Genomic DNA, 23,979 nt, shown 5'->3' with positions numbered 1-23,979 from the left:
GTCCTCATGCCCAGCCTTCTCGCTTCTTAGCACCCCCTATATTCTGTTTTCTATCAGTGAATTAAAAGCTGTTGCCCATCATACGAAGTGCGTTTATGAAGCAGTAATTAGCTTTCCCATGTTTTATTAATCACATCTATGACTGCCAATCAGAGCTTCTGATCAGCATGAGATAACTGATGTGACCATACTGAGTTGCTATAATTCTAGCCCAGAGCAAAGAAACTTGATGTCTCTGTCAGTTTGCGCAGCCTTATCAGGGGTAAATTCCTGTTTGGCCTACTGAAATGCTGGAATAGCTGGAAGATCTTCATCATATCCTTGTGGACCCTCAAGGGCCCTTGGTTTGGGAAGGATTTCCATCCAGGAGGCTGGTACAACCAGGGTATAGGGTCTGTGGGAGGTAAGGGAAATATGGGCCACATCTGTGCATTTGTTTACTTTGCTTCTTCAAGGGGGCCTGAGCATAAGAATTTCTAATTTGTAGCTACGGCTTTCATACCCACAAGTTCTCAAGTATTTGTATGACTGTAATTCTTGTATTAGCTGGAATATTTCTTTTCACTTTTTGTTTGTTTGTTTTTCTCCTTTGTAATTCATAGCTTGGTGTAAAAATTGCCAAGGCGGTTGCCTGCCACAACTTTGTAAAAGCCAAAAAGGACGCTGAAAATTCACAGGTTGCCCGAAAAAAGAAGAAACTTGCATGGGGGTAAGTTTGGAGACGAAAAGGACACTGAAAATTCACAGGTTGCCCGTAAAAAGAAGAAACTTGCATGGGGGTAATTCTAGGAACTTCATAGGGATTACAGAACTCCTGGAATACATCATATGAATCCAGTTTGTGTGTGATTGTTACTCATTTTATTCTTTGTGTCTTTGCTGCATGTTTGTCATATTATAAATATTGGAGGCATTTCTTCATCCTTTTTGATATTTATTTTGTCATCGATGAAGTATGTGAAAATGTTTTAAGTTTATTTTACTGTGGCACTTTTAGTAAGCATGTTTAGGAAAGTATTTCAAAATAAATTGAGATTTCTATGTTCTTTATTTTAGGTTTGAAGCAAAGAAGAGATGGGAAACCAAGAGCAACATGGGATATATGTAACTTGCCAGAGTTCCTCAAGACACTTGAGTCTTGACTTGGGTTTTTGCTTGAGTCTTCAACTGCTCAATTTACTGAAAAGATTTACCTGCTTATGTTAACTATGTCAGGAAACTGATAGATCGGAAAAATAAGCATAAAATTTGGGAGTTGATTATTAAATCTTTTCAGTCTTTTTCTAAAGAGTTCATTCTATTGAAGTGAATGAGATGGAGCATTCTGTTATTTGTACAAGAACTCTAGGCATACATAGGAAAAAAGATAGGACTTTATTTGTTTATTTACTTATTTATTGAATCCTCCAGTATAAAATCAGTTTTACTTTTCATCCATTTGGTGTAGCATAGCCAGTAAGTTCCTTGTTCTTTCTTATCTGTACCCAGTGTAACTGCACTTATTCTGGAATCGTGTTTTTAAGATTGGCATTTGTTTATAATGGATTAGTCTTAACTGCAAGAAAGTTTCGATACTGTCTTTACAAGTGACTTTAATTATCTTTTTTTTTTTTTTAAAGATTTTATTTATTTATTTGAGAGAGAGAGAATGAGAGACAGAGAGCATGAGAGGGAGGAGGGTCAGAGGGAGAAGCAGACTCCCTGCTGAGCAGGGAGCCCGATTCGGGACTCGATCCTGGGACTCCAGGATCATGACCTGAGCCGAAGGCAGTCGCTTAACCAACTGAGCACCCAGACGCCCGACTTTAATTATCTTAATGTTATAAAAGTAATTATTGGTTCTTTATTGGAGGCAGTAGAATTTGATATTTCATAGTCAAATAATGAAAGCAATTGATTAATTTTTGTATACCTTCAGATAAAATATTACAATTTTAAAAAGGTCAGAGTGTAGTATTTGGATGATGATTTAAATTCAGTTCTGCCTGGAAATGTCTTCCTAAATATGTCTCTCAACCTTATCACTCTTTAAATTATGAGATGGTTCTTAGAAGAGAAGATGGCATAATTGTACTAGACAGTTACAACTCTGGATGGTATAACTTGGAACCTTCCAAGGACATAGTTTGATTGTTTTTACTCCTCTTCCCCATTACTTCCTTTTTCTTTCTTTCTTTTTTTTTTTTTAAAGATTTTATTTATTAGAGAGAGAACGTGACCTGGAGGAAGAGCAGAGGGAGAGGGAGCGAGATCACAAGCAGACTCCCTGCTGAGCACAGAGCCTGATGCGGGGCTTGATCCTAGGACCCTGAGATCATGACCTGAGCCTAAATCAAGAGTCAGATGCTTAACTGACTGAGCCACCTAGGTGCCCCTCCCCATTACTTCTTAAAAGATTGAATGAATTAATGAGGATAAGGTGGATTGGTGCCACAGGAAGTAGTTTTCATTAGATGTGTGTTTCATAGACCTAACTAGAAGTGGCTTTGAGAAATCATATAAGAAGCTGGCAAATAAGACTGGATGTTTGGTGGTTTGACATCTGCCTGCCCAGTGCTTAGCAGAGGTGAAGAGCTGCTTATCGCTGCTTTCATCAGTTCACCTCCCTTCCTCAGCCTTCGTCAGAGGTTTGCTAGCTTGCTGGTATAAACTTTCTCTGGGTTGATAATATAAATTCAGGAACATTAGAAAATGAGCCATGATTATTATTTGATTATTGTTTTATTATTATTTTGTTATTATTTTGTTATTTTGTTACTTAAAATTTTAACAAAATTTTACTAATTTATGGTAGCATATTTAATGTTTTTCCTCTGTTCTGGAATAAGTAAATAACTAGTTGCTATTTAAGAGAACAAAAATAATATCTTGCTTCCACTTAGGTGAGAAGAGCCAGTATAGAAAAAGCAAGATTTTAGGAGATTGGGTATCTCCTTAGAGAATTCATCATAAAAAGGTGTCCAGACCAAATATTGGAAAATCTTAATATTTTATGATTTAATATCCCCTGTTGTGTTTCCCTACAACATTTCATTTCAGACTCCTAGTAGGGGAATACAAACTTACCGAATAGAAACCTTTTCCCTAGAAAATCCACCATGGGAGAAGTATCCACTGCACAATCCGGTGGTTTTGTCTGAAGCATTAAACATGTTGTCGTGGCGCAGGTGGGTAGTGTAGGTATTCTCACGCACAGGGCCCGCAGACGGACATCTCCCTGCAAGCTACGTCTCGTTTTCTTTCTTTTCCCGTATCTACTTCGAGCACTTAGTGACCCCTGCAGGCAATGCTTCGCCTCTCTGCTCATGCTGAGGCCTTGCCAGAGTGGCCTCTTGAGGGGCTGATTTGGGAGCCCGTGACCCGAAGTGCAGCCGTAGAAGCCCTTCTTCAGCCTGTCCGGTGCTGGTGGTCATGCTGCCCTCCTCGGGGCTCTGATACAGATGGGAGCATTTTAAGCCTGTGGTGGGCATTACGGTGGGATCGAGTGTAGCAGCGGACTCATTGGACGAGGGGGGCTGCATCTCCTAAGTCTTCATTTCTGGGGGGCCTGGGTTGCGAAAAGCTCCAAAATATGGTACAGCAGGAAGGGGGGGGGCGAGGGAGGGGACTGGGGGAGAGGAAGGGACTGGTTGTCTGCGATGAACCCGGCTGGCATGTCGTTGCGACCGGATTTATTTTACCAGCTTTAATTTGAAGTAGACATTTTGCTCAGTAAAGCAATAAAATGGGAACATTATTCTTAGAGCACCCATGTTGCCCAAAAAGTGTAGTCATTTGTCTTCTCCATCTGCTCACAGCAAAATGAGGATTCTTTTTGGAACAGTAATAACTTCAGTTCCTGAAGCTTCGGCATGTGCATTTACTACTGCTCAAATGCCTGAATTAGACGAGGGATGTAAATGTCAGTTATTGTTAACTGAGATTAATACGTTTCAGGCCATCATTGTGGCATTAATGTAACTGTGAGTTACTGTTTCAGTACTTCAGGCTAAAACAACTTACTAAGGACAGTAATTTTGAGCTTTATAGCACTGGTTCTGAGAAGGAAGGTTGGTAGTGCGTTCTTGTTGGGAGCCCTCAGGATGTTTCTGATTTTCAGCAGAACATTCTATTTCTTTCACCAAAAGGAGAGTTTGAATGTATAATCTCAGGTTTGCTATAATTAGTTCTGATGACAGAGTTAAATACCTTGGCCAAAACTATATAAATCAGTAGTTAAACAGGTTTCTGCAACTGATCATAAATCTCAAACTCCATATGTTAAGCACATTTATTTTTTTAGAGAGACAGCTAAGGGAGGGGCAGGCCAAGGATGGGAATAAAATGTTATCTGAACTTTGAGTAACAGCCTGGAACCTCATATTTAAAATCTACTGATTTCCTTGCTACCTTTGGTCTAAAATGTTCCTTTTCAGTATTTTAATAACCTCGCTTATTGTTTAAGCCAAGTTTGAATTTAATTCTTTTTTTTTTTTTTTTTTAAGATTTTATTTATTTGACAGAGAGAGAGCACAAATAGGCAGAGAGGCAGGCAGAGGGAGAGGGAGAAGCAGGCTTTCTGCTGAGCAGGGAGCCTGACGTGGGGCTCGATCCCAGGACCCTGGGACCATGACTTGAGCCGAAGGCAGCCGCTTAACCAACTGAGCCACCCAGGCACCTTGAATTTAATTGTTAAACTATCAAGTTTAATTTCCAAAATGTCCAAATTTCTATTTGCTAGGTAAAGATACCTCTTTTTTAGAAATGTTTTGTCCTGCTACACTATAAAAGAAATATTTTATGAGGTCGATATTTATTTATTTATTTATTTATTTTTGAGGTCAATATTTAAATAAGATGCCAATTGCGTGTGTTTTTTTATGAGATAAGGTTTTGGGGAAGCAAGGTAATGTTATGTCAGACTGCATTTTGGAAAATTAACTTAGTGTGAAACCCAGTAGTCAAATTCAGAACCAACTGAAACAATTCAAGTTTTTCCATGTTGGCAGAAGTCGCTTTTATTTTTAGTGTCTGGCAGAGCAACAAATGCTTTGCATGTCAATTTAGTATTTTTTCGAGCCAACTGTTTATTCATTGGCTTTAAATTTACACTCTACTAAAGTCTTAGTCCTGACTTTCATGAAACAAATAGTAATATTTGGACAAAATATGTACACGGAAATCTTTTTCCAAAACCAAATGTAGATTGGTATTCGTGGCATCAGTGCCTTTTAACATGGTAATGGATCTAAAAGTACTTTGAAAGTCTAAGGCATTTAGAAACCCAAGGCAATGCATTTCAAGGAATTAATTTTTATTATGAAGTAATCAGCATCTTTCTAGGTTTTCAGATTTAAATTAGTGAGAGACTTTCTGCTAGGAAGTGGAATATATGTTACAGTAAATTTCAATGAACTATCAAAACATTATTTTATCAGCGTGTATCTATGCATGACCTCTGTAGCCTACTGAGACAATAAGGCCCATTTTCCACTTTGAGGTTGGGATGCTCTCTATAGATTTTGATAAAATGAGCAGAACTGCCTTCTTCAGTCTTTATAATTGTATCCCTCTTCCACACTGCTCACCTTGAAACACACACACACACTCTCTCTCTCTCTCTCTCTCTCTCTCTCTCAATGTTGGAGCTATCATCAGCCCCGAGACTTAGTGGGGAGGTGGTTGGTGACTGCAGTCGAGAACATGGTGGTATGTAGCCGATCAAGATGGCCATGAAGAGACTGAGAAAGGAGCCTCCAAACCATTGTGCTCTAATGTGAAAATGAAGTGTGTTGTTTCTTCAGCAGTATCTCCTTCTACTCACTTGTGAGTATTCCAGATTCACTTCGCTAGAATTTCTTCAGATACAGGGGTGCCATCAGAATAGCTTCCTGTAGCACTGGCTTTTGTGATCTTGATCCCCAGAACACAAGTACAGGCTTTTCTGAGGTGGCAGGGCCAGCGGGCGGGGCCCTCTCCATTAAATGCCGTGCAGTATGCTGTGTTTTTAGATGGGCTTATAAAATCAAGAATTAGCTAAGGGATACTTCTTTTTTTATTAGTATTAGTAACAAAGTTTAGATTTAAGTAGAGAAGGTATAAAGATATTCCTAGTGAGAGGGCATTTTAAAAAAATATTTATTTATTTATTAGAGAGAGAGGGAACAAGCAGGGGGAGCAGCAGAGGGAGAGGGAGAAGCAGCGCCCCCCCCCAGTCCCCCGCTGAGCAAGGAGCCTGACGTGGGGCTCGATCCCAGGACCCCGGGAATATGACCTGAGCCGAACCAACTGAACCACCCAGGTGCCCTGTGAGATGGCATTTTTAAAACATTGAATTTGGGTACCTGCCTTTTATGTCCAGAACAAGTGTCTTAAGGAGGCACAGAATAAAAGGGAATGGAAGGAGAGAAGAGGGTAGTGCCCAAGAGAAGCCTTAGCTCCTGGGTGCTCCTCTGCCAGGTTTCCGATTGTGCCTATTCCCTGGCATTGTTCTAGAAGCCCCGGCCCTTACCTCCTCTGGGTCCCATGGAACATCTCTTGCTGAATTGCTGCTGGGGGCCTGCCATGTGACAGGTATGGAATGAGGTCATCTTTTCCCACCTCTAATTTCTGAAGGGTGTGTCTGTCCAGTTATTACTTGTTCATTGAACTTAAAGGTTTAGAAACCAACAGCTATAGTACAAGCTGTAATTATTGATGCCTGTTTCATATTCATCTCTAAGTTCTGGCATTTGATCAAGAAGTTAATATATCACTTCATCTTCAGGCTGAATGTGCCTCTGCTATAAACATTTTATTGTTTGATGGATAGTGTATAATTATGACTGCCCAGAATAAAAAGTTTTCATTTGTAATGTGGTGATACTAGAAGAAGTAATTAAGAATGTCACAAGGAATAGTCAAACAATGAAGCCTTGGATTGCTGTGAATTTCTCCCTGCATGACATCTGAGAAACATTTACTGAGCACCTACTATATGTCAGATAGCACACTAACTCTTGTGGTTCCACAGATGAGTCAGCACTGTCTGATGGGAAATGTAGGTAACCCGTGTTTTGGACAACTTGATTTTTAGGTGGGATATTAGAAAATCAGTGACTTTTTCTTTGCCAAATACGAAGGAATCATTTACATGTAATAAATTAAGTAACGTACAAAAATGAGTCACATGGATGGGTGGGCCTTCGCTCCCCCAGGCTGGAGTTTCCTAGCTGGGCAGCTAGCTACAGTCTCACTAGCTTAGTGACTGATCCACGCGTGTGCACCTCACAGTGAGTGGGGTTGACACCCTGACTTTATTTCCCAGACTTGCTACAGAGGTGAGAGTCGTTGACGGGGTTGGATTCAGGAATGAATGCAGCTGTTTTTGCACAATACTTGGTAATTTCTTAGACTATATCAACATGTCCTCTGTGTTAGAATGGCTGTATCATAGTGTCTGTCCATGTAAGGGTGACGTTAACTACTGCAACAAATAGGCCCCCAAAATATGATGCCTCAACACCATAGAAGTTTACTTCTCGGTCATGGGACAAAGGAAGTTCTGTCAGTGTGGCCACTCAGAGACCCAAACCGACGGCAACTCTCTCACCTTCTTTCCCTAGTAACCCTGGTGTCACCATCTCAGTGAACCGGAAGGGAAAAGAGCATGGGAGGGCACTCATGGGAAGTTTGGGGCCTGGCCTGGAAGTGGAACCCATTACTTGTCATTTTGCACTGGCAGGAGCTTCATTAGTTCACCACACTTAACCACAACGGAGGCTATGAAGTGTAGACTGGCTGTTTCCCAAGAAGAAGAGGAGAGAGATTTTAGCAAATACCTAGCAGTGTTTGCCACCTTGCCTCAGTCACATCAGACCTTAACTTGGAGGCATAGCTAAGTTCTGCTGAGGCATGATGTTGAATAGCGCTGACCGCTATTTGTGATTTGATGTAGGCATTCTTACTTGGCTGTGTTGACAGAGCTGACCAAGATGGCCACTCAGTTACCAGGTAATGTGCATGGTAGAGGTCCCAAGGATCTAGTGTGATGTATAGGTGCTGAAATAGAATTATATGCTCAGTGAGGGCTCAAATGAGAATGTAGTTGCCACCCACGGAAAGTCAATCGAGGCTTCATGGCAGAGGCGATGTTTAGTAGAAGTCAAAACGGGTAATTGGGACTTCAGCTGGGACACACAGTTGAAGCATGAGGATCCCAGGCAGGAGGAGCAGCATGGCACAGTGGGGGCAGAGCGAGGGGTTCAGCAGCAGCAGGGTAGGATGGAGTTTGGAGGTTGAGCAGCTGAGTGACGACACTGGAGAGGGTGGCTGGAACCCACTTGCACAGTTTGTGAGACAGGCTAGGAAGGTTGGACTGAGTGTAGGGAGTGAGGGGACATTGACCCATATTAAGCAAGAAATGTGCAAACTCACGTAGAAGAATGGTGGGTTGGAAGGCAAAACAAAACTGGCCGGTTAGGTGGTTTCAGTAGCCCGGGGAAGAGATGAAGAGAACCTAAACCAGGGCTGTGGGCATTGAGAGCAGGAACCCCGGAGGTGTTCAGGCAGCAGACCTGACAAGACGCGGTGACTGCATGGGGTGGGAGGGGTGCGGGGAGGGTTGGGTGCCTCTGGATGGTGATGTGGAGTGAAGAGGGTAGTTGGAGAGCTGGTAATGTAGGTCATATTTAGCAATTTAGTCCCATTTAGTCATGCCAAGCCCAACATTTTGTAGTAAGTCATCTTTAGTGATGTAGATTGTGGAACCCCACTGTGTCGAGGTACCTGTGGATGCTGCTGAGCCACCAGGCAAGATAACAGGGTGGGAGGCAGCCCTTCGAGACAGCATCAGAGGGCTGTGGGGAGCTTGGCCAAGATCAAGGCGTGATCACAATAGACAGTGACTTTGTTCCAGTTTCCTAGAAGGGATGTCTCATGTGTCTTGTGGAAGTTATTTTTAAAGGTGTGTGCTTCTGGAAGAACCTGTAAGGGAGGGAGGGAAGCTGATGTGGAAGGGGAAGAGCCAGTTGAGCCTTAGATCTGTGAAACCCCTCCCCCCACCCCTTGCAGCAAAAGAGCCAGCCTCTCCTGCCCTCACTGGGTCAGTCAGGGGCTGTGGGCTGCCCTTGGGGTGAAGGGCCATGACTTCCCTGGGCAAGGTGGCCTCCCTCGTGGTGAGCAATCCTCCAGAAAGGGGGACCTGTTAGCAGCCTAAATAGCAGCTGGGGATGGGTACACTGATGCAGTAATGGGGAGATAATGGGAGTGTGACTACGTGTGCCAGGTACATGCACAGACAATCCCGGTCGTGGCTTGGGTCCAGGTCTCCAAGCGGTGTGGGGTGGTGGACAGGAAGCCTGGAGGATGTAAATAATCCACACCTCGCCTGATGTCATGAGTAAATGTGAATTGATATGACTGATTGTGCTACATGGAAGCCTGCTGGATTTGAAATCCTAAGTGTTGGGAGCGTTGATTCCAAGAATGAACTAAACCCTTTAATTTTAATAACCATCTCTGAGATAGTATGAAAACTAGCGAGCTGTTTAAAGATTTAAAAAACTCATGATCAACCTACAACCGTGTATACAGCAGATGCTGTTCAGGCAGTGGAAAAGGAGTAAAAATTAAACCTACTACTACAGGATATGTGCTTAAATATATAGATAAATAGATATCTATAGATAGATACATAAATACAGATATAAACAGAGAGAGGAGTAACTTCTGAAATAAGGTCCATGGAATCTTGTCCCATAAAGGAAAACAGATTTGTGTGGTCAAATATGGGAAATATTGCATGCTGTTGTCTCAGTGTACTTCATCAGCACATTAAGGGCTCTGAGAAATCAGTAAACTTCTGCTGATAGCACAGTGCTTATTAGTTTTTGTTTAAAAATATGTGGGTTTTTTTTTTTTTGTCACCTAACCATTTATTAATAATCCACACATTTAGTTGCAACACCCTGGGAAATACAGATCTAACTGTATAATAGCTATGGAATGGTAACATTTTAGACTAACAGCTCTCTTGCTCTGGGAACTTTGGGAAGAGCCTGTGTGCGTTCCCAACTCTGTGTTTGTGCTGAACTCCTCCCATCCCCATCTAGCCTAACCCATCCTTTATTTGAGGCTCACCTTAATTTCTCATATTCCCAAGGTTTCCTTGACCTCTTCCTCCAAGGCATGGAAATCACATCCTTGGAACCCTTGTATTATGTAGGTTTCCAAGTCCAACCCAGACCTACTGAATTACTATGTGGTTTGGAACTTTTGTTTTAAACCTCTCAGGTGATCCTCATGCCCAGCAGCTAGCTGGGCACAGAATTTCAGGCCAACATTTTGTGTGGATGAAAGGATGGATGGATGGATGGATGGATGCATGGATGCATGGATGCATGGATGGATGGATGGATGGCTGGATGGATGGGTAAATACATGCATACCTGATCCTTCCTGCTAAACCATTTGAAATCCTGTCTAGATGTTCTTATTAAATCCTCATGACTGAGAACAGAAACCTTGGAACTTTTGTTCCAAGGAAATGTTCTACTGAATATTTTTTAAAACTCTGAGAATTCAGTGTTGTCTATGCTCCTGCCTTAAAGAAATGCCTTAATTCTTCATATATCACAGAAAAGTCTAGCAGGTTGAGAAGCTAACATGTTCTCATTACTCTTTCCATACAATGCTCCTGGAAGCACATTACACCTATTTTTATAGATGAGGAAACGGAGCTGCTGGGACCTTTAAGAAGAGAACTTGAAAGCCATACATTTAGCATAAACGATCAGGATTAGACCCAGGCCAGGCCTTTGCTCTTTCTCCCCATTCCAGTGCTTCTCAAAGTGTGAGCAGGCACCACCTGCAAGCAGAAGAATCACTTGTTAAACATGTAAATTACAGGGGGTGGGACCTGGGGTTCTGCATTTTAATAAGCTGTGATTAATGCATACTAACATTGAAGAATCATTGTCTTAGAGTAGCACCTCCTTGCTCTAGGGGGAAGCTGGAATGGGAAAGAACAACAAGCCATTGAAACTTGCACGTCTTGTCACAAACCATAGGGAGGGAGGTGTACCATGTAGGATAAATTCTGAGTCTAAAATTCCATTAATATAAATGGTCATAACCCCCAACTGGCCGGCTCTACTCAGTAAATCACTTTCATTTAAAAAAAAAAAAATGTACTGGCAAAAAAGGCTCCGTGTCAAAGAACTCAATTGGAATCCTTGCTTGGTACTTGCATCCTTGCCAACAGTGCTCAAAAATAAAAAAGAAAAAGAGAATCCAAAGTCCCTGTACATAAAAGTTCCGTTCCCCATGGTGGAGGGCTTAATTAAAGTCCTCAGATGTTTCTCTGCACCTTGGAAGGCATTTTTATGAAATCCACCAATTACCAGAAGTGACTCCAACAATTCTTGAGGTCAGAAGCTGTGTAAATTGGGCGGCTCCATCAGGAACAAGCTGCCTTCTGTCGGGATTCAATGTCCTTGATGCTTTACCTCTAGCCTCGTGGCAGTAAGGACCGCCCCGGGCACTAGAGCATTCTCCAAAGTTAAGGACACGTCACCGTCTGGAAGAAATGGGTTTTCCCCCATTTTCTTTCCTGATTCTTTATAATATATATTTTTTTAAGATTTTATTTATTTGACAGAGAGAGACACAGCAAGAGAGGGAACACAGCAGGGGGAGTGGGAGAGGGAGAAGCAGGCTTCCCGCAAAGCAGGGAGCCCGATGCGGGGCTCGATCCCAGGACCTGGAATCATGACCTGAGCTGAAGGCAGACGCTTAACGACTGAGCCACCCAGGCGCCCCTCTTTCCTGATTCTTTAAATAAATATGTGTTGAGAGCCTGGGATGTGCCCGGCACTATTGTAAGCTCTGAGGAGGATATGGCGCTAGGGGAGAAAAAAAGACAAATCCCGAACTTCATGGATATCCTATTCCTGTGGGGAAGACAGAAAATAAGTTAATTACATGGTATCACAGTGGTCCCCAGAGTCGGGTGCTTGACCAGGAGCACCTGGGAAATGTAGAAATCGCAAGTTCTCAAGTTCCAGGCCAGACCCAAGTCAAAAACTGTTGTAACAAACACTCCAGGTGACTCTTCCACACTCACGTTTGAGAACCGCTGGGCTCTGTAATGGTGAAAAGTTATGGAGAAAAAGAGAGGGTCCAGGGAGGTGTTGCTGAGACATGCAAATGTTCAAATAGTGAAGTGGTTACACACTGGACTCTTGGAGAAACCCAGATTCAAATTCCAGCTCTGCCACTATGAATCATGTAGCCTCAAGTGGGTTACTTAACCTCTCTGCATCTTGGGTTCTCCTGCAAAGTGAGAGATCATAATAGTACCCATCTGATAGGGCTGTGGGGTACTGAGATCCTGACACACAGCAAATAATGTCCTTGTGGGGAGTCAGTTCTCTGGGGTCTCTTGTATTTCTGCACATCTTGCAAGCAAGCAGTAACTACCCTTTGTTCCAAACTATCTTTGCAAGGACGTTTGTATATAAACAGCCTTGGAAGATTGAGACAGTGCCTCCCTCTGGGGCAAAGAGCAGCCATGTTTACTGTCAGTATAATAAAGCAGACATCTCCCTCTGGAGCTCAGGCAGCCATGCTTAACTCCCATTATAAAAGATTCAGTTCCCTAAGCTCAGAGTTCCTCTCTTTTAATGTGAGCCATGCAGCGAGCAGGTGGCATCTGGCCCTCTTCATATCACACTGTAGGAATTGGCACAAACAATGCCAGGACAATGGCTTGCTGCTCCTGAGATAGAAACTGTCCCTTTGTCTCTGCATCTAATCTCTTCCACCAGCAGCCGCCAAACAGTGGCAGGCTCACTTGCTAACTCGAAGTAGGGTGAAGTCTCAGCTTGTTCTCAGTTCATGATAATACCATATAAGTGTTTATGTAGGTGTGTGTTGGTATCAGTTATTACTCCCTGTGGTGTGCCAATTTTCTGGAAGAAACAAACGTACCTGGTGGATCCAGCCTTCAGAGAGTTTCCCAGTGACCCAAAGAAGTTAAATATTTACGTAACGTTGACACGAAAGACAGCGAAGCTTGGGTTTGAATCTAGGCTCTGGACTCTGACTAGCTACGGGAACTGTCTAAGTCTCAATATCTTATTTGGAAAGTGGTGTTAATGATGCTTACTTTGTGAAGTTGTGAACATTAAGATCATGCATGCAGAGAATTTAGCAGAAGACCTGGCATGCAGTAAACAGTTACCGTTAGCTGGTATTACTGTATTAATTTTGTGGGTAGAATATGGTCAGAGCATTTTCTATTCTTTCCCTGGATCTTTAGGGAAATAAGACCCAATCCTGTACTAGAATGCAGGTAGAAGCTGTTTTAGTTGAAACTACTCAAGCCTTTGGATTCTGTCCAAAGAATTCCCCAAAGCTGAGTTCCTATAGGTGAGGTGGATAAAGAACTGAACTTAGAGTCAAAAGGCTCTCAGTTCATATATAATCTGAAGTTTAGTATGATAATATACTAATTTGAAATTTATATGATTGTGAAAATTATATTAATGTTCATAAAATTCTTAGCATACACTATGTTCAATTAATGTTATTCAGTCCCCTAGACCTCAACACCATGATTTAAGGGACTGTGCCCTTTTCAGACTGTATCCCTAGGACCTTTCACACTGATAGGTACAGGGCTCGATAAATATTTGTTGACTGAATTCGTGAGCAAAAGGACCTACTAACTAGTTAAAAAATTCTTACTTTCTTCTGTCTTCTTTGGAAACATTTTTGTTTTAAAGCATTGTCACTATATTTGTCTGAAACCAAAAAAATCTTGACAAAGCCCCATTTCCTCATCTTCTCTGCCACTGGTTTTTAACTTTCTGGAGGCTACAGACAGACCCTGTCTCTGAAAGGATACATGTGTAAACATGCACACTGCATTTTGACATGTTTCCAGTCATTCCAAGCCCTCTTGAACTCTCTCCACCTAGAGGACCCTGCTTAAACACTCCTGTTCTAGGGTACCCAGCCCTCTGAGGTGGGTACAGAATCACATCCTGTCTATCTGTCCAAATCAGCAAGCTATCATGGACAATCTACAACATAGTAGCTTTTCCTTTTTCTCTTCAAGGCCACACAAGACCTACTTCCAATCTACTTAAGATTTAGGGGTACAAAGAGTTAAAGCAATTCAGGTATTTTGGGTTCCTTACAATAGACTTGTGGTTTTTGAGATAAGCTAATGGAAATGTTATTTCTAAAAAAGTAATTCAGTCTTACTGATCATGCTTCTAATCCTGATAATTCTAAACATACTTTCTATAACCATATTTCTCCTCCCCTTCCATTCTCTAGTTGTGAGAAAACCCACCCAATGGTCAAAGCTTTACCAAGCTTCTCATGGCCCTAGGGAACTGAGCAGTCAAGACCCTTCTGGAAGCAGAAAGGAGGATAAGGCAAGAAAAGACTTTCTAAAACTAAATCATGTCAAGTGCCTTGCTTGACCTCAGAAAACTACTTAACCAGGTTGGTAATTGATTGACAGGGGAACTCAAAGGGGGAAATGGGGAATGTATGAAAACACTTAAGTAAAACTGCCCAAAGGAAGAACCTGAAAAGTTCAGCCATAGATTTTCTGAGAAGATTTAAAGTGTAGGCATTAGTGTATTCAAGAATTAGGCAGTGAGTTTTCCCCATTTGGAAGCTAAAAAAGGAATGATCTCCTGCCCAAGACAAAGAAGAAAATGATTTGGGCCCAGAGGGAACTGTCACTCACATATACACTGTCCAGGGGGCCATAGAAGGATTATAGCCGCCATTTTGGCTTCTCTAAAGTGAAGCAGCAAAACAATGTCTAGTGGTTGCTAGGCAACCATTAGCCCATTGCTGCCCTTTTCCATTAAACATTATCTGCCTTCTTAGATTGTTTTAATTTATTTTTTAAACAGGAAAGGTAGTGCAACAGAGAATTACCAGTGCGACCTAACAATAAAAATGCATTTGAGGTGAAGGCTTTGCAAAGGTTAGATCACTCTTGGGTGGGATGTTAAAGATAGTGACAGTTGTGTGAAACCGCCTCCCCCCCCCCAAATTTCACTGTTTGATCTCATGTTTCCTGATGCCAAAAATAATAAACTGGAGACATAATGATAATCTCTGACCATTATGAAACTTAAGGCCAGAAATGTTTATATTGATCTAGTTTGAATAATTTTCTTTGTGCTCTGCTATGACCTACCCCACTCTAGTTCTTGTCCTAAAGCAAGTCTATCAGCAAAGACTGGTTGTCAAAGGTGGTGAAATGAAGTTCTGGCTCTGACCAGCTTTGCAGATAGTTAAAATCCTATTATTCACAGTCCTTGAGCATAGACACATGGAAATAACACCTGTTTGTGAAAGGGACACTTTCTGGGACATAAAACTGAAAAGTACCTGGAAGGAGAAAATATGAGTCTTTACTCAAAATCCATTTGCATTCAAGTTTTAGAGCTACATTTATAACTTTCCCAAGAGGATGAGAGGTGCCCAGCAAAAGGGTGTAAAATCAGGATTAGGAAAAGTTAACTGCTAGCCTGTCATGCACCATGCACAAACATGTGTTTTTTTGTTTTTTTGTAAAGATTTTATTTACCTACTTGACAGAGACACAGAAAGCGAGGGAACACAAGCAGGGGGAGTGGGAGAGGGAGAAGCAGGCTTCCCGCGGAGCAGGGATCCTGATGCGGGGCTTGATCCCAAGACCCTGGGATCAATACCTGAGCCAAAGGCAGGCGCTTAACGACTGCGCCACCAAGGCGCCCCCAAACATGTGTGTTTAAATTCCAGTGGGTTCACTGTCTGTCTCAGAGGACCTCTCTGGGAAAGGATTCAGGGAAAGAAGATAGGTTGATTCCATGGACTGGGCTCAAACACTTACAGCCACACATACAAAGTTAGCTCTCTCACTCCCACAAACACCCAAGATAAAGGAGATGGGAGCGGTTGTATGGCCTGGGAGGATGGAATATGTGAACAACTAGGTTCCAAGCCTGGTTCTCCTGCTCACCAGTTGTGAAGACCCTGGGCAACTTTCCTGTGTTCTTTATCTGTAAGTGAAGGTAGGATAACCACTTCATCAGGGCTGTTAAGAGAACCAAACAATGTGGTGGATGGTAAATGGCAGCTACCGATTTGATTATTACTTTACTCTGGCTGTTACCATCACCTCCACTACTAGTACTATTCCTGTGTAGTGGAGAAACACTGTTTCAGGTTGCCCCTTTCAGACATCTTCTCTTCCTCCAGGCTGCCTTTGGTGTTCCAAGGTAACTTCATCTGGACAGCAAGAATGTATAAATATATCAATATATCTGCATAATATTGCTCAGGACCGTTTAACAGGAGGGACTCCATACCCATCAGATACCTGGCCTTTGGAGAGTTGACACCTTTGGACAAAGATGGACCAACAACGTGATGCCTGCCAAGCTGTGGGACCCTGGCTTGACAGGTGTTGGTCTGACTGCCAGTGCATATGCTCACCTCTGCTGAGATACAGCCACCGTGCTTTGACATGGGGCTAAGCACTTCATAGGCATTATCATTTAATTGTACAGCTCTGTGAAATAGATACTATTATCCTTATTTTACACATATGGACACTTAAGTGCAGAGAAGTTCTAGAACTGGCCAAGACCAAGCCAGGGTAAACGGCAAAGCCAAAGCCCAAAGTCCTGCAAGTGCTGTATTGACATACTGGCCATGGTCTTGATGAGGTGGGACAGCTGGGGACAGGAGAAAAGAAGGCCTGTGCAAGTCACACATCCTCACGGAATTTTTAAGCCTCCCCATCTTCTTCTAATTGGTCTAGGAGGTACAGGGCTGAAGAGGACCTAACCAGTGCAAATAATGGCAGCTGACAGCAGAATCATAAATATAACCTGAATTCCCAGACAACCAACAGGCACGTCCTTGTTCAGGTTATTAGCTCAAAAAGAACAGCTGACAGGAGACGTTTACATGAGATGTGCATTTAAGCTTTGTGGTTGGCTGGGGATAGAAAGTAGGTAAATAAATGACAGTGATTAGGAGAAGTAGGAAAACTGGAATCAGAGGATTTTGATGTCTAGATCCAGCAAAATGAAAATAAATTCATTTATTCACTCAATATGTATTCAGTATTATGTGCCAGTATATGCCAGGCACTGCATAATACTAGCAAGTTATTTTATGGATATTGACACACGGACTGTCAAGTTTATATGGAGAGGCAAAAGACCCAGAATAGCCAACATGATATTGAAGGAGAAGAACAAAGTTGGAGGACTGACCCTATCTGACTTCAAGACTTAACTATAAAGCTACAGTAATCAAGACAGTGTGGTACTGGTGAAAGAATAGATCAGTGGAACAGAAAAAAGAGCCCAGAAATAGACCCATATAAATATAGTCAACCGATCTTTGACAAAGGAGCAAAAAGCAATACAACGGAGCAAGGATAGTCTCTTCAACAAGTGGTGCTAGATATCCACCAAAATAAAAATATGGATATCCACACAAAATAAAAAAAATGAATCTGGGCACAGACCTTATTACACCCTTCACAAAAATGAACTCAAAGTGCACCACAGGTTTAAATGTAAAATTCTAAACTATAGAATTCCTAGAAGATACAGGAGAAAACCTAGATGACCTTGGGTATGGTGACGCCATTTTGAATACAACACCAGGCATGAACCATGAAAGAAATGATAAAATGGACTTTACTAAAATTAAAGATCTCTGCTCTGAGGAAGACAATATCAAGAGAATTAGAAGACAAGCCATAAGTTGGTAGAAAGTATTTATAAAAGACACATCTGATGAAGGAAAATTATCCAAAATATACAAAGAACTCTTAAAATTCAATAAGAAAACAAATGACCTGATTAAAAAATAGGCCAAAGTTCTTAACAGACACTTCATCAAAGGAGATACATAGATGGCCAATAAGCATAGGAAAAGATGCTCCACATTTTATGTCCTCAGGGAAATGCAAATTAAAACAACAATGAGACACCACTACATACCTATTAGAATGGCCAAAATCCAGAACATAGACACCACCAAATGCTGATGAAGATGTAGAGCAACAGAAACTCTCATTCTTCACTGGTGGGAATGCAAAATGGTACAGCTACTTTGGAAGACAGTTTGGTGGTTTCTTACGAGCCAAACATACTCTTCCCATATGATGTAGCAATTGTGCTCCTCAATTTTTACTCAAAGGAGGTGAAACCTGAAGTCCACTAAAACCTACACATGGATGTTTATTCACAATTGCCCCAAATTGGAAGCAAACAAGATGTCCTTCAGTAGGTGAATGGACAAATAAACTCTGGTACATGCAGACAATGGAGTATTATTTAGCACTAAAAAGAAATGAGTTATCAAGCCACAAAAGGACATGGAAGAAACTTAAAAAGCATATTACTAAGTGAAAGAAGGCTATGTATGATTCCAATGTCTATATGACATTGTGGAAAAGGCAAAACTATAGTGAGAATAAAATGATCAGTGGTTACCAGGGCGGTGTGGTGGGGCGGGGGCGGAGGGGTGGGGAGGGAAGGAGGGATGAATAGTCAGAGCACAGAGGAGATTTAGGACAGCAAAACTATTCTCTAGGATATAATAATGGTGGATACATGCTATTACACATTTGTCTAAACCCACAGAACACCAGGAGTGAACCCGAATGTAACCTACGGACTCTGGGCAATGATGTGTCACCATAGGTCCATTAATTATAACAAAGGTCCCACTCTGGCGGGGGGTGTTGGTAATGGGGGAGGCTGTGCATGTGTGGGGGCAGGAAAATCTTTGTGGGAAGAGATTTTGGGAAATCTCTGTACCTTCCTCTCAGTTTTGTTGTAAACCTAAAACTGCTCTAAAAAAGTTTTTATTTAAAAAAAGAAGAAGAAGAAGAAGAAAACCAAAGGATGCAGCCTTCCTTGTTGCAGACAGACACCTCCCTCTTGTAGCTTGCAGTCCAGGGCACGAGAAAAAGAGTCGCCTACCTAGATAAAAAGTATAGCTGGCTAAGTGGTATAAAGGAGTTTGAAGTTCCAGGAGGGAATCTGATATGGAGATGTGACCTGATCGAGGAGGACCAGGGAGGCTTCCCTGAGGAATGAGAATAGAGCTCAGCTCTAAAGGCAGAGGGAGTCAGAACAAGAGGGCATGGAAAGGAACTCTGCCCAGAGGGAACAGCCTCTGCTATGCTCACTTAGAGGCACGAGAGAGGGTTGTGGGTGGAGGACAGAAAGTCAGGAGGGATGAGGTCTGAGATGAGCCTAGAGGGACAGGGGTAGAATAAGTCAGGTCCAACTGCACAGCAGGAGAGAGACCCAAGCACTTCCCTAATCACTAACATCTGTCAAGCCTACTCAGTGCCCGGGCTCTGAGATCGCAGGGCTGCTAACTGCAGTGGGCTGACATCTGGACCTCCCTGTCCCTGCTTCCTGCAGCCATGTGCTCTGCCATGTTCTCAGGTTCTGGGGGCATTTCTGGTGGCCTGCCATTCTGCACACCTGCCACCTATTCTTAGCTGCATCATTTAGTTATAGCCTGTGTTTTCCTCTGTGGTTGAAGAGGCATTACTTGGGGCTCTTATATCTGCTATGATCCCCTGCTGCCCCAAAGGGGACTATGGTTCTGGAAGTGGCTACACCGGGTAGGACAGCGATCCTCAGGAATGCCACAACTTGACTGCTGGCCATCCAAAGAACTTGCCCTTCAAAACTCAGAATGAGTAGGCTCCGCATGGCCTCCCCTGCACGCTGGGAGGATGACAGTTCACTGGCCTTTGGCATCAAGCAGACATGTGATACCATAAGAGAACAGCAAAACCAGTTCTCTGGTTTATATAAATCAGGCTCTTATAAGTTTAGTCAACACGAGTCAACTTCCCCACCTAGAAATACTTCTGAGACTTTGGCAAGGCCAGATAACTGCAATCTCAGAGCCTGGACATTGAGTAGGCTTGACAGATGTTAGTGATTACGGAAGTGCTTGGGTCTCTCTCCTGCTGTGCAGTTGGGCCTGACTTATTCTACCTCTGTCCCTCTCTAGGCTCACCTAGCATGGTGAAACCCCATGCTGGAACATCACTCCATCACAATCATGTATGTATTTTTCTTATCCTCAATTATTTATTATTTATTTATTTATTTAAATTCACTTTTTTTTTAAAGATTTTATTTATTTATTTGAGAGAGAGAGAATGAGAGACAGAGAGCACGAGATGGAAGAGGGTCAGAGGGAGAAACAGACCCCCTGCTGAGCAGAGAGCCCGATGCGGGACTCGATCCCGGGACTCCAGGATCATGACCTGAGCTGAAGGCAGTCGTTTAACCAACTGAGCCACCCAGGCGCCCTTAAATTCACTTTAGTTAACATGTACTGTATCATCAACTATTTAGAAGGATTTACTCGAAGAAACTCCAGGGTGGTTATTTTATAAGCATGATTCCAGTTGACAATTCATTAGCAAAATGAGCAACTACTTATTTGCAAATATAAAAACTATCAATTTAGAACGCCTGGGGCATCCTGCGCTGCGTCATCGACATCTGCATGAAGCTGGAGGAGGAGGGCAAGTACCTCATCCTCAAGGACCCCAACAAGCAGGTCATCCGCGTCTACAACCTGCCCCACGGCACATTCAGCTCTGATGAGGACGATGAGGATGAAGAGGAGAAGGAGGAGGAGGAAGAGGAAGAAACTTAAACCAGAAGGTGATGTGAAGCTGGAGTTTGTGATTCCACTGAGCCTAGAAGGGCTTTGGAAGCTCAGTGGAAAGCTTGCCTGATTCTTGCTGTCTAAAGTTTGACGGTGGAATAAAGTATAACTATGTAGTCTCTTAAAAAACAAACAAACTATCCATTTGGTCACTATTGTGAACCGCACAGCTTACGGATATAGAGCCATCACATTAGAGTGGGGCTTTTCATTCAGTTCCAATTTTTAATAAAAAAGTCATTGTTATGGAAAATGTCTAAACACAAATCCGCTTCATTTTTTGGTTTATGAGAACTTTGAAATTGGCCCATTGTCCTAAGTATCTCATTAAATAATAGTTTGTTAGGAAAGGATAAAGCTTTTCTGATTAGACAGTTTTAGGGGAATTGCAGTCCAGCTTTTAAATCTCAATAAGTCCATCCTGAAGCCTGAGAATTTGGCATTGGAGATCAATATTTAAGGGGCTCCTGGAAATGGTAGATGATTGGAGCTGCCAACAACAGTCAGCCTCCTCTCAGAGCATCCCTGCTTACATGCTGTTTGCAGCGTCAGAGCTCCCAGCAACTACTTGGCCGGTGGTCACACTCAGAAGGAGCCCACACTCCTCTGTCTGATTGCACAAACTAGTGCTGCTGCCCAGGCAAGGTCCACGGTGCATGATGCTGCAGGCTGAGGCCACCCCCAAGACTGCCCAGGCCACCGAGAGTTTTCCTGCATGGCCAGACTTCAGGTAAGTCTCCAGAGTCCTGGTCTGGCCCTCACTGTGCAGATCCAGTTGTCTGGCCTTACCAAAGTCTCAGAAGTATTCCCAGGTGGAGAAGTTGACTCCTGTTGGCTAAACTTGTAAGAGCCTGATTTATGTAAACAGGATGTTAATTTATTAATTTACATCAAGAAACAAAACTACCCAGGGAACTGGACTCTTGTACTCAGCACTCAGCAGAGTCTCTTCTGGTAAGAAAATGACCCAGGAAGCCAAAACCACAACCTGCCATCTTTAGCCTTGATGACATCCTTCTCTATACTTCTACAGCTGGCCCCTACTATCCACCCACCCCCTTCTGATGGGCACCATCTTCCTTTTGCTATGTCAATACCTTCCATCAGGTTCCTGTCCTCTAGGCCTTTCTGAAGTGACTTTGGGTATCTATGTTCCAACCTTTTAAGTGTAGAGTTAATTCCCTGAAACTGACCTATTTTCAGGTTCCTGATGGTGGTGGTGAGGTGGGTACTCACTGATGTCCTGTTGTACCTCTTCCAATTTACAAACTGTAGTAAAATCTCTTGTCTTTAAAGAAAAATGAAACTACTTTGGGACTCTTTAGCAAAAGAGTCTGTGACTTAAAAGAGAAAGAAAATTAGTTATCCTCAGACTTTTTCAGGCAACGCTTTAGGTCATAAGAAAGTGGGATAACAGAGGAACATATTTAAGATACTCAAGTTAAGAAAATGTGAGCCAAGGATTTTAATCCACCAAAACTGATCTTCAAGTATAAAGACATGAATGAACTAAATTGTCAGAAACTCCGGGAATATTGTTCCCAGGAGCTCTTCCCAAGGAATCTAGTAAAAAATAAACTTCAGACTGGGGAGACATTGATGTAAGAAATTGAAAATAAATTGCATCAAGGAAGTTTATAATATGTAATAGCTATGTGATCTGACAATGCACATATGAGGCAAAAATCGGGAGGATAGGAACAAGAATTGCATAAGCAAGAGCAAATCCCAGCAAGGGATTAGGGAAAATCAAATCCTTAATCCCAAAGTCACACCCACTAGGATGACTATAATCAAAAAAAAAAAAAAAAAGAAGGAAAATAGGTGTTGGTGAGTATGTGAAGATATTGGAACCCTCATACATTTCTGAATTTCTGAGTGGGAGCATAAAATGATGCAGCCACCGGGAAGACAGTTTTGTGGTTTCCCCAAAGAATTAAACAGGGCGTTGGCATATGACCCTATGTGATTCTACCTCTATGTGGATACTCAAGAGAATTGAAAACAGGTGTTCACACAATGTTCATTGCAGTATTATTCATAACAGCCAAAAGTTGGGAACAACCCAAATGTCCATCAACCTAATGAGTTGATCAGCCAAATGTGATATAACGATACAAAGAAATATTATTCAGTCATAAGAAGGAACAAAGTACTAATACACAAGACAACATGGATGAACCTTGAAAGCATCATGTTAAATGAAAAAGGTTAGATACAAAAGATCACGTACTGTGTGATTCTATTCGTATGAAATGTCCAGAACAGGCAAATTCGTAGCGACAGAAAGTAGATTAGTAATTGCAAAGTGGGGAGGGGGGTGGAATGGAGGATGGGGAGTAACTGGTACAGGGTTTCTTTTGGGGGTGATGATAATGTTTTGGAATTAGGTAGTGGTGGTGGTCATACAACTCTGTGAATTTACTAAAATCCACTGAACTGTACACTTTTAAGTGGTGCTTTTTACTTATGTGAGTTATATCTCAATTTGAAAAACAGAGTAAATGCTGGAAGGCCATAAATACTACGGCTGAGCTTACATTTACTCGGCTATTAGTACTCTTGTTCAGACCAGTGTTTTGCAGATGTGGTCCATGAGCTACCTGTATAGAATCACCTAAGGTAACTGGTCAAAGTGCATTTTCCCTGAGGTCCCATTCTGGACCTCAAACAGAATCTCTTAGAATAGGCGCAACAGAATTTGCATTTTTAATGAGCCCTTGGGTAATTCTTTCACACAAAAAATGTTTGAAAACTCTGCCTTATCATTAGGGTTTTTGTTTTTTGTGGCATGTGTGTGTGTTTAAATCTTTTAGTGCATGAGATGCAACTTGGGCTATAAGCCCCTAATAGGAAAAACAACTATTAATTGCAGACCAAAGGTATCATTCTGGGATCTCCTTATATCATCATTCTAGCAATTTCCTTTTCCTTCCTCCTACATTGAGCTCTTATTACCTGTACCCCACATCTTCTTTCTTAATCTCTTGTTGTGGTGGAACACATCTTTCAGACATTCTTGAGAAAGAGGGCAGAGGAGATACAATTTATTGAGAGCTGGCCTGATCGAAAATGCCTTATTCTACCCTCTAATTGATAAATAGGCTGAATTTGGAATTTTAGGTTAGAATTAATATTCCTTCTGAATTTTGAAGATCTTGTTCCATTTTCTATCTTCCAGTAATTCTGTTGAGAAATCTGAAGATGTCACGATTCCTGATTTTTGTGTGTGTGACCTGTTTTTCTTTTCTTTTTTTCTTTTCTTTTCTTTTC

The 23,979-nt window shown here is 42.1% G+C and overlaps 1 protein-coding gene across 10 annotated transcripts in view; it reads left to right on the top strand.

Annotated features, from left to right (window-relative positions):
* Positions 1-23,008, top strand: part of FAM204A (family with sequence similarity 204 member A) — a 54,684-nt gene extending 31,676 nt beyond the window's left edge. For 3 of the 10 annotated variants that reach the window (XM_054508422.2, XM_064595318.1, XM_064595326.1), the window contains exons 7-10: positions 603-709; positions 1,057-7,971; positions 14,305-14,475; positions 20,160-23,008. In XM_054508422.2, coding sequence (XP_054364397.2) covers positions 603-709; positions 1,057-1,108 — 159 coding nt within the window. In that variant the 3' untranslated portion in view covers positions 1,109-7,971; positions 14,305-14,475; positions 20,160-23,008. Of the gene's footprint in view, positions 1-602; positions 710-1,056; positions 11,198-14,304; positions 14,476-16,233; positions 16,542-20,159 lie in introns of those variants that run through there. The other 7 variants (XM_064595324.1, XM_064595322.1, XM_064595323.1 and 4 more) reach the window with 7 other exon arrangements.
* Positions 23,009-23,979: the final 971 nt, after the last annotated feature.

The sequence above is a fragment of the Mirounga angustirostris genome, unplaced genomic scaffold (genome assembly GCF_029215605.1).
Source record: "Mirounga angustirostris isolate CCGP_5_RB_7025 unplaced genomic scaffold, mMirAng1.0.hap1 SCAF_6, whole genome shotgun sequence".
NCBI lineage: Eukaryota > Metazoa > Chordata > Mammalia > Carnivora > Phocidae > Mirounga > Mirounga angustirostris.
Note: the sequence above shows the minus strand (reverse complement) of the source record. Positions and strands in the feature narration are given on the sequence as shown.